At 39.9% G+C, this 16,505-nt stretch overlaps 1 protein-coding gene across 4 annotated transcripts in view; it reads left to right on the top strand.

Moving 5' to 3' along the window:
• The window catches only part of nup54 (nucleoporin 54), a 34,300-nt gene that overhangs the window by 11,232 nt on the left and 6,563 nt on the right, over positions 1-16,505 (top strand). For all 4 annotated transcript variants that reach the window (XM_014123257.2, XM_014123250.2, XM_014123267.2 and 1 more), the window contains 6 exon segments: positions 53-273; positions 555-742; positions 1,032-1,228; positions 1,659-1,713; positions 1,816-1,909; positions 2,257-2,364. In XM_014123257.2, the coding sequence (XP_013978732.1) occupies positions 53-273; positions 555-742; positions 1,032-1,228; positions 1,659-1,713; positions 1,816-1,909; positions 2,257-2,364 (863 nt within the window).

Here is a 16,505-nt window from a genome sequence, read left to right as displayed (position 1 = left end):
TATGTTTTGCTAGGATAACTACGTTTTTTTTCTTTTGTGTTGTGCTATATAGGAAGCTTTTTTGGGCAGCAGGCCCAGGCCCCGGCCCAGTCTAATCAGCTCGTCCACACAGCAAATGCCCTGTCTGCCCCCACCCTGCTTGGGGACGAGAGAGATGCCATCTTGGCCAAGTGGAATCAGCTCCAGGCCTTCTGGGGAACAGGCAAGGGCTACTTCAACAACCAACTCCCACCTGTAGACTTCACACAGGAGAACCCTTTCTGCAGGTTCAAGGTAATGTCTCGTATCACCATTTTTCGGGCATATTTTGACATTAAGTGTTTTGTTATTTTAATAAATATAATAATAAATTGCCGTTTAATCTTAAACTAGTTTTCACGTGTTGACGAGGTTTGTTGTACTATTCCTTTCTTTTTACCGTCTTCAGGTAACTGCAGTGGTGTAGACCAGTGCTTTGGAGTTCAATTAACTGTCACAAATATGTCGGCATAAGAGAGACCACCAAAGTTCTATCTAGAAACTGCAAGTTTATCATATCTGTTTGTGTCTGCAAGGCGGTGGGCTACAGCTGTATCCCAGGCAGTAAGGATGAGGATGGTCTGGTTGTCCTGGCCTTCAATAAGAAGGAGGCTGATGTCCGTAGCCAACAGCAGCAGCTGGTTGAGTCTCTACACAAGGTGCTGGGAGGGAACCAGACTCTCACCGTCAACGTAGAGGGAGTCAAAGCCCTGCCTGATGACCAGTGAGTACTGGTAGACACTACCCGACACAGTCTATGGGTACACAACAGAGAATATACTGTATGTAGTATGGTTGTCTATCACGTTGACCTCATGATCTGTCAGTCCTTGCATCCATTGTTCAGTCTATGAACCAATTAACAGGGGTTACATTTCTCCAGCCCCAATACTCACTTTAATAGCAAACCGAGTGGCAGGGCTGCCATTTTCTTGTTTTTCAAATTGGTGAACATTTAGAAGCCCTCTAAGTGGATCGTGTAACACTGAATGCCTGTCTTTCTCTCTTTCTAGGACGGAGGTGGTGATCTATGTGGTGGAGCGTTCTCCTAACGGCACATCTAAGAGGATCCCAGCTACAACACTGTACAACTATGTAGAGCAGGCTAACACCAAGGCCCAGCTCACACAGCTAGCAGTTTTCATGTCTGTTACACGCACTGAGCTCTCACCAGCACAGCTCAAACAGCTGCTGGCGAATGCACCAGCAGGTAAGTTTGGTGGTGTGTGTCTTCTCCATACTCTCCTCTAACCTCCATCACAACTAAGTTAACTGAGTCATTTTGTTGAGAGCATGGTCTTGTTCCCCGGCTCAGACGTTGCTGATGCATGCACGATTATACAGTGCCTGAATAGGTATTTTCCATATCAGCTTAAGCACATCATGTAGCAATCTGGTGCCCGACGACAGTCTGATCTGACACGCAACCATTGGTTGATGCATGCAACGTCTGAGCATGGGAACAAGACCATGTCTTTTAGATAACCAGATGTCTATTGTACAACAGCTGTGGCTTCATGGATTTCAGTTCGGTTTCATTTAAGGGTTTATTGAAACAATAGCGTATGGACTATTTGGTCCGCATGTAGCACTAAGAATGTGACTTGTATATAACTCAGAGTTTTGTTGCTTCTTTTCAGGTGTGGATCCCATCATTTGGGAACAGGCAAAGGTGGATAACCCTGATGCGGACAAGTAAGTTGTTCAATGTGAATCAAGGTTATTAAAAGCTTGTTATCATTAATTCTTATGAGCTAGATGATCATTTTGGAACTGATGATATTCGTAATCCTACAGGTTGATCCCCGTCCCAATGGTTGGTTTCAAAGAACTACTCCGCAGACTGAAGATTCAGGACCAGATGACCAAACAGCACCAATCCAGAGTAGATGTGAGTTCTGCTGCTTTCCTCTACAATTGCACTGCTTACCCATACACATATATGGCCTGCTTCTAGAAGTGTTATAAAAGAGTGTGGAGGGATAGGGAATTTGCATGACCATAAAATGAATAAAGAACCTTAGGTTGCTGGTTCTTATCCAGCTTGAAGGACTGTGCATCGGAGACTCTGATAGACGAATCTGGCTACTAAAACCAATCCAGGAGGGGAGCTGCGTTATGCTGGCCTTTGTTACAGATTTCCTGTACTGCCTCACATGCTTCTCAGTACCCTCCTTTATGCTGTAGGTGGGTTCCTCCTATGTAGTTATGTACACGTTTCATGTGGTCTTTCACCAGATCATCTCTAATGACATCAGTGAACTGCAGAAGAACCAGGCAACAACAGTGGCTAAGATCGCTCAATACAAGAGGAAGCTGATGGATCTCTCTCACAGAGTACTACAGGTATGTGCCATACATAATAATAATAATAATAATAATGTCAAGTCATCTGGCTGTTGTCAGTTGGTACAGTGGTGTGAACATATTTTGAATGCCGACAGAATATCATGAAGTTAACCTGTTAGGGCTAGGGGGCAGTATTGACACGGCTGGATAAAAAACATACCCGATTTAATCTGGTTACCACTCCTACCCAGTAACTAGAATATGCATATACTTATTATATATGGATAGAAAACACCCTACATTTTCTAAAACTGTTTGAATGGTGTCTGTGAGTATAACAGAACTCAAATGGCAGGTCAAAACCTGAGAGATACCTTTACAGGAAGTGGCCTGTCTGACCATTTCTTGAACTTCTTTTCCATCTCTATCATTTACTAAGGATCTCTGCTCTAACGTGACACTTCCCACGTCGTCCATAGGCGCTCAGAGCCCGGGAAAAAACAGAATGTCGTCATTCCAGCCCCAGGCTGAAACACATTATCGCCTTTCTCAAGTGGCCGATCAAGGGACACGGGCTTATGCGCGTAACCCCGACCGCCCCCGCCTTTGGGATTTTTTCCTCTGTTTGCCGAAAAGGAGATTCCCTGTCGGAATATTATCGCTTTTCTACGAGAAAAGTGTCGTAAAAATTGATTTTAAACAGCGGTTGACATGCTTCGAAGTACGGTAATGGAATATTTAGAATTTCATTGTCACGAATTGCGCCATGCGCGTGACACTTCTTTACTATTTCGGATAGTGTCTGGACGCATTCGAACAAAATGCCGCTATTCGGATATAACGATGGATTATTTTGGACCAAACCAACATTTGTTATTGAAGTAGCAGTCCTGGGTGTGCATTCTGACGAAGACAACAAAAGGTAATCAAACTTTTATAATAGTAAATATGATTATGGTGAGTGCTAAACTTGCCGGGTGTCTAAATAAGCGAGCCCGTGATGCCTGGGCTATGTACTTAGAATATTGCAAAATGTGCTTTCACCAAAAAGCTATTTTAAAATCGGACATATCGAGTGCATAGAGGAGGTCTGTATCTATAATTCTTAAAATAATTGTTATGCTTTTTGTGAACGTTTATCGTGAGTAATTTAGTAAAATGTTAGCGAATTCCCCGGAAGTTTGCGGGGGTATGCTAGTTCTGAACGTCACATGCTAATGTAAAAAGCTGGTTTTTGATATAAATATGAACTTGATTGAACAAAACATGCATGTATTGTATAACATAATGTCCTAGGGTTGTCATCTGATGAAGATCATCAAAGGTGAGTGCTGCATTTAGCTGTCTTCTGGGTTTTGGTGACATTATATGCTGGCTTGAAAAATGGGTGTCTGATTATTTCTGGCTTGGTACTCTGCTGACATAATCTAATGTTTGCTTTCGTTGTAAAGCCTTTTTGAAATCGGACAGTGTGGTTAGATTAACGAGAGTCTTGTCTTTAAATGGCTGTAAAATAGTCATATGTTTGAGAAATTGAAGTAATAGGATTTTTAAGGTTTTGAAAATCGCGCCACAGGCTGGCAGTGGCTGTTACGTAGGTTGGACGCAAGCGTCCCACCTAGCCCATAGAGGTTAACCTCTATCTTGATTAACCTCTATGGGCTAGGTGGGACGCAAACGTCCCACCTACTCAACAGCCAGTGTAATCCCGTGGCGCGATATTCAAATACCTCAAAAATGCAAAAACTTCAATTTTTCAAACATATGACTATTTTACAGCTATTTAAAGACAAGACTCTCGTTAATCTAACCACACTGTCCGATTTCAAAAAGGCTTTACAACGAAAGCAAAACATTAGATTATGTCAGCAGAGTACCCAGCCAGAAATAATCAGACACCCATTTTTCAAGCTAGCATATAATGTCACATAAACCCAAACCACAGCTAAATGCAGCACTAACCTTTGATGATCTTCATCAGATGACAACCCTAGGAAATTATGTTATACAATACATGCATGTTTTGTTCAATCAAGTAAATATTTATATCAAAAACCAGCTTTTTACATTAGCATGTGACTAGCATTCCCACCGAACACTGCCGGTGAATTTACTAAATTACTCACGATAAACGTTCACAAAAAGCATAACAATTATTTTAAGAATTATAGATACAGAACTCCTCTATGCACTCGATATGTCCGATTTTAAAATAGCTTTTCGGTGAAAGCACATTTTGCAATATTCTCAGTATATAGCCCGGCATCACAGGGCTAGCTATTTAGACACCCAGCAAGTTTAGCACTCACCAAAGTCAGATTTACTATAAGAAAAATGTTATTACCTTTGCTGTTCTTCGTCAGAATGCACTCCCAGGACTTCTACTTCAATAACAAATGTTGGTTTGGTCCCAAATAATCCATAGTTATATCCAAATAGCGGCGTTTTGTTCGTGCGTTCAAGACACTATCCGAAAGGGTAAAGAAGGGTGACGAGCATGGTGCATTTCGTGACAAAAAAATTCTAAATATCCCATTACCGTACTTCGAAGCATGTCAACCGCTGTTTAAAATCAATTTTTACGCAATTTTTCTCATAAAAAAGCAATAATATTCCGACCGGGAATCTGCGTTTAGGTAAAAAGAGGAAAGAAAATTAAGCACATGGTCGACTCGTGCACGCGCCTAAGCCCATTGTCCTCTGATCGGCCACTTGCCAAATGCGATAATGTGTTTCAGCCAGAGGCTGTCTCGATATCATTCAGCTTTTTCCCGGGCTCTGAGAGCCTATGGGAGCCGTAGGAAGTGTCACGTTACAGCAAAGATCCTCAGTCTTCAATAAAAAGAGCCAAGATGAACAACAACTTGTCAGACAGGCCACTTCCTGTTCAGAATCTTCTCAGGTTTTTGCCTGCCATATGAGTTCTGTTATACTCACAGACACCATTCAAACAGTTTTAGAAACTTTAGGGTGTTTTCTATCCAAAGCCAATAATTCTATGCATATTCTAGTTACTGGGCAGGAGTAGTAACCAGATTAAATCGGGTACGTTTTTTATCCGGCCGTGTCAATACTGCCCCCTAGCCCTAACAGGTTAAATTAATTATTTAACTATGTGTGTATAATATCGCTGACCCCAATTAGTTGATTGTTTTGTCGTTAGGCTGTTGGTCGACCAAGATTATTTTAGTCGAGCAGTAATATACAGTACCAGTCACAAGTTTGGACACACCTACTCATTCAAGGGTTTTTCTTTATTTTACTATTTTCTACACAGTAGAATAATATTGAAGACATCAAAACTATGAAATAACACATATGGAATCATGTAGTAACCAAAGTGTTAAACAAATCAAAATATCTACCCTTTGCCTTGACAGCTTTGCACTCTCTTGGCATTCTCTCAACCAGCTTCACCTGGAATGCTTTTCCAACAGTTTTGAAGGAGTTTCCACATATGCTGAGCACTTGTTGGCTGCTTTTCCTTCCCTCTGCGGTCCGACTCATCCCAAACCATCTCATATGGGTTGAGGTCGGGTGATTGTGGAGGCCAGGTCATCTGATGCAGCACTCCATCACTCTACTTCTTGGTCAAATAGCCTTTACACAGCCTGGAGGTGTGTTGGGTCATTGTCCTGTTGAAAAACAAATGATAGTCCCACTAAGGGCAAACCAGATGGGATGGCTAATCGCTGCAGAATGCTGTGGTAGCCATGGTGGTTAAGTGTGCATTGAATTCGAAGTAAATCGCTGACAGTGTCACCAGCAAAGCACCATCACACCACCTCTATGCTTCATGGTGGGAACCACACATGCGGAGGTCATCTGTTCACCTACTCTGCGACTCACAAAGATACCTTTATTTATTTACGGCGGTTGGAATCAAAAATCTAATTTGGAATCATCAGAACAAAGGACGAGTTTCCACCGGTATAATGTCTGTTGCTTGTTTTTCTTGGCCCAAGGAAGTCTCTTCTTATTGGTGTCCTTTAGTAGTGTTTTTTTGCAGCAATTCAACCATGACGGCCTGATTCACGCAGTCTCTGAACAGTTGATGTTGATGTGTTTGTTACTTGAACTCTAAAGCATTTATTTAGGCTGCAATTTCTGAGGCTGGTAACTCGAATGATCTTATCCTCTGCAGCAGAGGTAACTCTGGGTCTTCCTTTCCTGTGGCGGTCCTCATGAGTGCCAGTTTCATCATAATGGTTGATGGTTTTTGTGCCGCACTGTCAAAGTTCTTGAAGTTTTCCGGCTTGACTGACCTTCATGTCTTTGTCATTTCTCTTTGTTTATTTGAGCTGTTCTTGCCATAACCCTATTTGGTAAAAAACCAAGTCCGTATTATCTTCTGTATATCACCCCTACCTTATCACAACACAACTGATTGGCTCAAATGCATTAAGAAGGAAAGAAATTACACAAATTACCTTTTAACAAGGCACACCAGTTAGTTGAAATGCATTCCATGAAGCTGGTTGAGAGAATGCCAAGTGTGTGCAAAGCTGTCATCAAGGTGGCTACTTTGGAAAAATCTAAAATATATTTTGATTTGTTTACAACTTGTTTTTGGTTACTACATAACACATATGGAATCTTCTTAGTTTTGATGTCTTCACTATTATTCTACAATGTAGAAAATAGTAAAAATAAAGAAAAACCCTTGAATGAGTAGATATATCCAAACTTTTGTGTGTGTGCGTTCGTGCGTGTATGTAATATCTACACATGCATACATACTACCATTCAAAGTTTGGGGTCACTTAGAAATATCCTTGTTTTTTAAAGAAAAGCAAATAAAAAATATAACATCAAGTTGATCAGAAATACAGCGTAGACATTGTTAACCTGTTATGGCTAGGGGGCAGTATTTTCAGACGGATAAAAAACGTACCCGATTTAATCTGATTAGTACTCCTGCCCAGAAACTAGAATATGCATATATTTATTAGCTTTGGATAGAAAACACTCCAAAGTTTCTAAAACTGTTTGAATGGTGTTTGTGAGTATAACAGAACTCATTTGGCAGGCCAAAACCTGAGAAGATTCTGTACAGGAAGTACCCTGTCTGACCATTTCTTGGCCTTGTTGATTATCTCTATCTATTACAGGGGATCTCTGCTCTTACGTGACACTTTCTACGGCTCACATGGACTCTCAGAAGGCGGCAAAATGCTGAATCGTGGCTTTGCAGGCTCTGGCTGAAACAAAGTAGCGCGTTTGGATAGTGGCTGGTTACAGTACTGTGAGGCTCGTGCCCGCGTCGACCGAAAGCTTTGTTTTCTTTCCTCTGTTTAGCTAAACGGAGATTCCCGGTCGGAATATTATCGCTTTTTTACGAGAAAAATTGCATAAAAATGGATTTTAAACAGCGGTTGACATGCTTCGAAGTACGGTAATGGAATATTTAGAAATCTTTTGTCACGAATTGCGCCATGCTCGCGACCCTGATTTACCATTTCGGATAGTGTCTTGGAACGCACGAACAAAACGCCGCTATTTGGATATAACGATGGATTATTTTGGACCAAACCAACATTTGTTATTGAAGTAGCAGTCCTGGGAGTGCATTCTGACGAAGACAACAAAGGTAATGAAACTTTTGTAATGGTAAATCGGAGTTTGATCAGGGCTAAACTTGGTCGGTGTCTAAATGGCTAGCCGTGATGGCTGGGCTATCTACTGAGAATATTGCAAAATGTGCTTTCACCGAAAAGCTATTTTAAAATCGGACATATCGAGTGCATAGAGGAGTTCTGTATCTATAATTCTTAAAATAATTGTTGTGTTTTTTGTGAACGTTTATCGTGAGTAATTTAGTAAATTCACCGGATGTTTTTATTATTATTTTTATTTAACCTTTATTTAACCAGGAAAGGCTCATTGAGATTTAAAATCTCTTTTTCAAGAGCGTCCTGGCCAAGATAGGCAGCGCCAAGTCATTACAAAAATTAGACAAACAACATGAAAAACTACAAGTAATCTAGTAAGAACCATAGAATTAACAAAGAATATAACAAAATCAAAAACAGCAAATTAAAAACATTGACAGGTCAGGGAATCAGTCTCAAGATCATTCATCAGTGATTTGAAAATACCAATCGGGACAAGTTCTTCCAGTTTAAAAGTATTTTGTAAGGCATTCCAAGACGATGGAGCAGAGTACATAAAAGCCCTTTTACCAAATTCAGTTTGGACATTTGGAACAGTTAGCAGGATAAAGTCCTGCGAACGAAGAGAGTACCCACCACATTTCTGAACAATAAAAATGCCCAAATAAAAAGGTAGTAAACCCAAAATGGCTTTGTAAATAAAAATATACCAGTGACTGAGCCTACGAGTGACTAGTGAAGGCCAGCCAACCCTGGTATATAAAGTGCAGTGGTGCGTAAGGGTTTTGCAATTTAAAATAAATCTCAAAGTGCCATGGTAAAGGGTGTCAATTGATCTCAAACACTGAGCGGAAGCATTCATATATAAAATATCCCCATAGTCTAGTAAAGGCATAAATGTAGCTGATACTAGCCTCCTTCTGGCTTCAAAAGAAAAACAAGCCTTATTCCTAAAATAAAATCCTAATTTCAGCTTCAATTTTTTTGTAATTTGTTGAATATGCATTTTAAGAGGCCATCATCAATCAAAATTCCAAGATATTTATATGAGGTTACGACCTCAATCTCCTTGCCCTGACAGGTAGTAATAGGTGAAAAGTTCAGAGGTCTATTTCTTGCTTTAGAAAACACCAGTAGATTAGTTTTGTCAGTATTGAGGATAAGCTTCAATTGAGACAAGGTATGTTGAACAGTATTAAAAGCAGTTTGCAAGTTCTGGAAAGCTTTTGTAAGAGATGAAGCACAACAGTAAATAACAGTATCATCAGCATAAAAATGAAGTTGTGCATTTTGGACATTTTTGTCTAAATTATTTATATAAATAGTGAATAAGAGAGGACCAAGTACAGAGCCTTGGGGCACACCATTTAAGACAGACAATTTAACAGACCTAAGCCCATCAAATTGAGTGCACTGAGTTCTATCAGACAGATAGTTAACAAACCATGCAACTGCATGCTCTGAAAGACCTACACTCGACAATCTCTGCCTTAGTATAGCATGATCAACTGTATCAAAAGCCTTAGAGAGATCAATAAAAAGTGAGACACAATGCTGTTTTTTGTCAAGAGCTTCAGTGATATCATTTAAAACCTTCATGGCTGCTGTAATTGTGCTATGCTTCTTCCTGAAACCCGATTGGTACATTGATAAAATAGAGTTAGTATATAAAAACTATTTTAGCTGGTCACTCACAAGGGTTTCAAGTATTTTCACCAGGGGTGACAGCTTTGAGATTGGCCTATAATTATTTAAAAGAGTTGGATCTCCCCCCTTTTAAAAGTGGCAGGACAAATGCTGATTTCCAGATCTTTGGAATTTCATTACATTCCAGGGTTAGATTAAACAGATATGCAAGTGGTTCAGCTATGAAATCAGCTGCCAGATTTAAAAAGCAGGGATCCAAAAGATCAGGACCTGCAGGCTTTCTCTGATCTAAGGATTTCAGGGCCTTATGTACCACCTGCACTGAGAATGGCAAAAAGCTAAAAGTTTGACCAGCCCTCACTGGTTCATCAACACAAGGTTGTACAGAGACAGAGGACACTGAATCAAACAGTCTACCAGATGATACAAAGTGCTCATTGAAACAATTCAGCATTTCAGTTTTGTCATATATAGCAACAGAGTCCTTCAATACACATGACGGTAATTCATTAACATTACTGTTACCAGACATAGACTTAACCTCTCTAGGCTAGGCGGGACGAATTCGTCCCACCTACGTAACAGCCACTGCTATCCTGTGGCGCGATTTTCAAAACCTTAAAAATCCTATTACTTCAATTTCTCAAACATATGACTATTTTACAGCCATTTAAAGACAATACTCTCGTTAATCTAACCACACTGTCCGATTTCAAAAAGGCTTTACAACGAAAGCAAAACATTAGATTATGTCAGCAGAGTACCAAGCCAGAAATAATCAGACACCCATTTTTCAAGCCAGCATATAATGTCACCAAAACCCAGAAGACAGCTAAATGCAGCACTCACCTTTGATGATCTTCATCAGATGACAACCCTAGGACATTATGTTATACAATACATGCATGTTTTGTTCAATCAAGTTCATATTTATATCAAAAACCAGCTTTTTACATTAGCATGTGACGTTCAGAACTAGCATACCCCGGGGAAACTTCCGGGGAATTCGCTAACATTTTACTAAATTACTCACGATAAACGTTCACAAAAAGCATAACAATTATTTTAAGAATTATAGATACAGACCTCCTCTATGCACTCGATATGTCCGATTTTAAAATAGCTTTTTGGTGAAAGCACATTTTGCAATATTCTAAGTACATAGCCCAGGCATCACGGGCTCGCTATTTAGACACCCGGCAAGTTTAGCACTCACCATAATCATATTTACTATTATAAAAGTTTCATTACCTTTTGTTGTCTTCGTCAGAATACACAACCAGGACTGCTACTTCAATAACAAATGTTGGTTTGGTCCAAAATAATCCATCGTTATATCCGAATAGCGGCGTTTTGTTCGATGCGTTCCAGACACTATCCGAAATAGTAAAGAAGTGTCACGCGCATGGCGCAATTCGTGACAATAAAATTCTAAGTATTCCATTACCGTACTTCGAAGCATGTCAACCGCTGTTTAAAATCAATTTTTACGACATTTTTCTCGTAGAAAAGCGATAATATTCCGACAGGGAATCTCCTTTTCGGCAAACAGAGGAAAAAATCCCAAAGGCGGGGGCGGTCGGGGTCACGCGCATAAGCCAGTGTCCCTTGATCGGCCACTTGAGAAAGGCGATAATGTGTTTCAGCCTGGGGCTGGAATGACGACATTCTGTTTTTTTCCCGGGCTCTGAGCGCCTATGGACGACGTGGGAAGTGTCACGTTAGAGCAGAGATCCTTAGTAAATGATAGAGATGGAAAAGAAGTTCAACAAATGGTCAGACAGGCCACTTCCTGTAAAGGAATCTCTCAGGTTTTGACCTGCCATTTGAGTTCTGTTATACTCACAGACACCATTCAAACAGTTTTAGAAAATTTAGGGTGTTTTCTATCCATATGTAATAAGTATATGCATATTCTAGTTACTGGGTAGGAGTGGTAACCAGATTAAATCGGGTATGTTTTTTATCCAGCCGTGTCAATACTGCCCCCTAGCCCTAACAGGTTAATAGCCTTCCAAAACTTTCTAGGGTCATTCAGGTTATCAGTGGTAACAGACATAAAATATTCAGACTTGGCCTTCCTGAGAAGAGAACACTTGTTTCGTAACTGCCTAAAAACAAGCCAATCAGCATCAGAACACGATTTCCTTGCTTTAGGCTAGATTACGGTCGTGAACAATGCAAGAAAGATCAGACGAAAACCATGGATTATCCCTCCCTTTAACCCTGAACCTGCGGAATGGAGCATGTCTGTTTACTATTTGGAGAAAACCATCATGAAAGAATTTCCAGGCAGTTTCCACATCAGGGATAAGCTCAATCGTGCTCCAGTCAAAATGAAACAAATCATGAAAGAAAGCCTGCTCAATGAAACACTTCAGATTTCTCTTACGAATAAAACGCGGGTTAGACTTAGAAATCTTAGTATTTCTAATAGCAACAACAGCACAATGGTCACTTAAATCATTACAAAAAACACCAACCGCAGAATATTTATGTGGAGCATTTGTCAATATCAAATCAATCAGGGTAGATTTATCTGGGCATTTTAGATTAGGGCGAGTGGGTGAGTTAATCAACTGGGTAAGATTCATAGAATTACAAAACATTTTTAAATCATCAGACACCGGCATTAACCAACACCAGTTGAGATCACCAATCAAAATCATTTCACTGTAAAGAAGTTTAGACATGAGGTGCGTCAAAGAAGAAAATGCATCACCGAGAGCAGAGGGGGGTCTATAACAGCCAGTCACAGTTATAGAAAGACCCTTAGAAACCTCAATATTCAAAGCAAGAAATTCCAACTGTTTACAAATAGTTTCAGACTTTGCCACACTTACAGGGAATTTCGTTTTTACATATAGCCACACCCCCACCTTTCTTAACCCGATCAGTGTGATAAACATTGTAACCAGTTATACAAATATCCGTATCAAGAACAGACTTGCTGAGCCAGGTTTCAGAAAACACAATTATATCAGCATCAGTTGATTTAGCCCAAATCCTAACCCCATCCATTTTTGACAACAGGCTGCGTACATTTAAATGAAAAATACCAAGACCAGATCTTGATTTAAAATCAGAGGGGGTTTGGAGACATTGCATATCAGGGCCAGGGTTAGGCTGCACGTTACCTGATATCAACAATAGAAGAATAACTAGGCACCTCTGTTTAATAACTTTGCACGGATTCTCTTTTTTATGAGACCTACTGCAAGCGAAGTCTACAAGTGAGTTTCCAGACAATACAAAACAGTAATTTAAAACCATTAGACTTTGGTAGTGACACAAATTCGTAATGTTCACATCATGCCACAAATACATCGGCACTTGGATGAGTGGAACGAGTAAAAAGGAGCGAGTTCCTGCAAACAAAATGTCCAATGGACGGGAGAGCACATTTTCAGATGTACTCACCCAGCGACAATGTTCGTTTTCTCCAGATATCGTTAAAGTCAGTGCACAAAGCAATACCACGAAAATTGTCATTTTCTCTCACAAATGTAAATAATAGAGCCCAATGAAGGTAAGGGGAGGGACAGCGTATATGTAAATCTGAATGTGAGTATTTGCACGTGTGAGTAGATTGGGTGTTGAGGTCGATTGAGAGAGCGAGTTGGGGATTGATGAGCTGCCACTGACAGCCAGACGAAGAGCGGGGGGTATGCTAGTTCTGAACGTCACATGCTAATGTAAAAAAGCTGTTTTTTGATATAAATATGAACTTGATTGAACAAAACATGCATGCATTGTGTAACATAATGTCCTAGGGTTGTCATCTGATGAAGATCATCAAAGGTTAGTGCTGCATTTAGCTGTGGTTTTGTTTTTTGTGACATTATATGCTAGCTTGAAAAATGGGTGTCTGATTATTTCTGGCTGGGTACTCTGCTGACAATCTAATGTTTTGCTTTCGTTGTAAAGCCTTTTTGAAATCGGACAGTGTGGTTAGATTAACGAGAGTCTTGTCTTTAAAATGGTGTAAAATAGTCATATGTTTGAAAAATGGAAGTTTTTCGGATTTTAGAGGAATTTGTATTTCGCGCCACGCCCATCATTGGATATTGGAGCAGGTGTTCCGGTAGCGGAACGTCTAGATGTAAGAGGTTAATGTTGTCAATTTCTATTGTAGCTGGAAACGGCTGATTTTTCTTTTAACCTCTCTGGGCTAGGTGGGACGAAATCGTCCCACCTACGCAACAGCCAGTGTAATCCCGTGGCGCGATTTTCAAATACCTTAGAAATGCTATTACTTCAATTTCTCAAACATATGACTATTTTACACCATTTTAAAGACTAGACTCTCGTTAATCTAACAACACTGTTCGATTTCAAAAAGGCTTTACAACGAAAGCAAAACATTAGATTATGTCAGCAGAGTACCCAGCCAGAAATAATCAGACAACCATTTTTCAAGCTAGCATATAATGTCACAAAAACCCAGAAGACAGCTAAATGCAGCACTAACCTTTGATCTTCATCAGATGACACTACTAGGACATTATGTTATACAATACATGCATGTTTTGTTCAATCAAGTTCATATTTATATCAAAAAACAGCTTTTTACATTAGCATGTGACGTTCAGAACTAGCATACCCCCCGCAAACCTCCGGTGAATTTACTAAATTACTCACGATAAACGTTCACAAAAAAACATAACAATTATTTTAAGAATTATAGATACAGAACTCCTTTGTGCAATCGAGGTGTCCGATTTTAAAATAGCTTTTTGGTGAAAGCACATTTTGCAATATTCTGAGTACATAGCCCAGCCATCACGGCTAGCTATTTAGACACCCACCAAGTTTAGCCCTGACCAAACTCCGATTTACTATTACAAAAGTTTGATTACCTTTGGTGTTCTTCGTCAGAATGCACTCCCAGGACTGCTACTTCAATAACAAATGTTGGTTTGGTCCAAAATAATCCATCATTATATCCAAATAGCGGCGTTTTGTTCGTGCGTTCAAGACACTATCCGAAGTGTAAATAAGGGTCACGAGCATGGCGCAATTCGTGACAAAAAATGTCTAAATATTCCATTACCGTACTTCGAAGCATGTCAACCGCTGTTTAAAATCCATTTTTATGTCATTTTTCTCGTAAAAAAGCGATAATATTCCGACCGGGAATCTGCATTTAGGTTAACAGACGAAAGAAAACAAAGCATGAGGTCGACTCGGGCACGCGCCTGAGTCTCACAGTACTGTAACCAGCCACTACCCAAACGCGCTACTTTTTTTCAACCAGAGCCTGCAAAGCCACAATTCAGCTTTTTGCCGCCTTCTGAGAGCCCATGGGAGCCGTAGGAAGTGTCACGTAACAGCAGAGATCCTCTGTAATGGATAGAGATAATCAAGAAGGGCAAGAAATTGTCAGACAGGGCACTTCCTGTACAGAATCTTCTCACGTTTTGGCCTGCCAAATGAGTTCTGTTATACTCACAGACACCATTCAAACAGTTTTAGAAACTTTGGAGTGTTTTCTATCCAAAGCTAATAATTATATGCATATTCTAGTTTCTGGGCAGGAGTAGTAACCAGATTAAATCGGGTACGTTTTTTTATTCGGCCGTGTCAATACTGCCCCCTAGCCCTAACAGGTTAACCTCTATGGGACCCCTTCCCGTTCTTATCCCGTTAACCTCTTGGGGCTATGTGGGACGCTAGCGTGCCACCCGTGGTGCACCCTATCAACAGCAGGTGCATTTCAAGAGCGGCAAATTTGAAACCAAATAAATGTCAAAATTCAAATTTTTCAAACATACAACTATCTTACACTCTTTGAAAGATAAACATCTCCTTAATCTAACCACGTTGTCCGATTTCAAAAAGGTTTTACGGCGAAAGCATAAAGTTAGATTATGTTAGGAGAGTACATTGACAATAGCTGTGTGTAATGTTTTGTCAATTCAAAGACAGGCGTCACCAAAACCATAAAATCAGCTAAAGATATGCACTAACCTTTGACAATCTCCATCAGATGACACTCCTAGGACATTATGTTAGACAATACATGCATGTTTAGTTCTATCAAGTTCATATTTATATCCAAAAACAGCGTTTTACTATGGCGTTGATGTTCAGGAAATCGTTTCCCTCCAATAACCGGCAGTCAAGTCAGCACAACAAATTAAATAATTAATATTAGAAAACATTGGTAAAATATTATATTGTCATTTAAAGAATTATAGATTTACATCTCTTGAACGCAATCGACTTGCCAGATTTAAAAATAACCTTACTGGGAAATCACACTTTGCAATAATCTGAGCACTGCGCCCAGAAAAATACGCTTTGCGATACAGACTAACCGCCATGTTGGATGAAATACTATGTAAATAATCCATTAACTTTGATTCTCTTCATCAGATGTCACTTCCAGGAATCCCAGGTCCATTACGAATGTAGTTTTGTTCAAAAAAGCTCATCATTTATGTCCAAAAAGCTCCGTGTTGTTAGCACATGATCTAAGCCCGCCGGACTTCATTTCATGAACGAGGGGAAAAAATATATTTCCGTTCGTTCAAACATGTCAAACGTTGTATAGCATAAATCATTAGTGCCTTTTTTAACCAGAACATGAATAATATTCAAGGTGGACGAATGCATTCTCTTTTAAAACGTATTGGAACGAGGGTACCCAACATGACCTCGAGCGCCAGAGTCTAATCGACCATCACCGTTCCAAGGCTCTTGTTCGGTCAGATCTCACAGTAGAAGACTCAAAACACTTTGTAAAGGCTGGTGACATCTAGTGGAAGCAATAGGAAGTGCCAAAACATTAATAAGCCCCTGTGTGTTTCAATGGCATAGGCTTAAAGGTAATTCAACACATCAGGTATCCACTTCCTGTCAGAATCTCTCAGGGTTTTGCCTGCCAAATGAGTTCTGTTATACTCAGAAACCATTCAAACAGTTTTAGAAACTTTA

The sequence above is a fragment of the Salmo salar genome, chromosome ssa01 (genome assembly GCF_905237065.1).
Source record: "Salmo salar chromosome ssa01, Ssal_v3.1, whole genome shotgun sequence".
Taxonomy (NCBI): domain Eukaryota; kingdom Metazoa; phylum Chordata; class Actinopteri; order Salmoniformes; family Salmonidae; genus Salmo; species Salmo salar.
The sequence above is the reverse complement of the archived record's forward strand: the minus strand, read 5'-3'. Positions and strand labels throughout refer to the sequence as shown.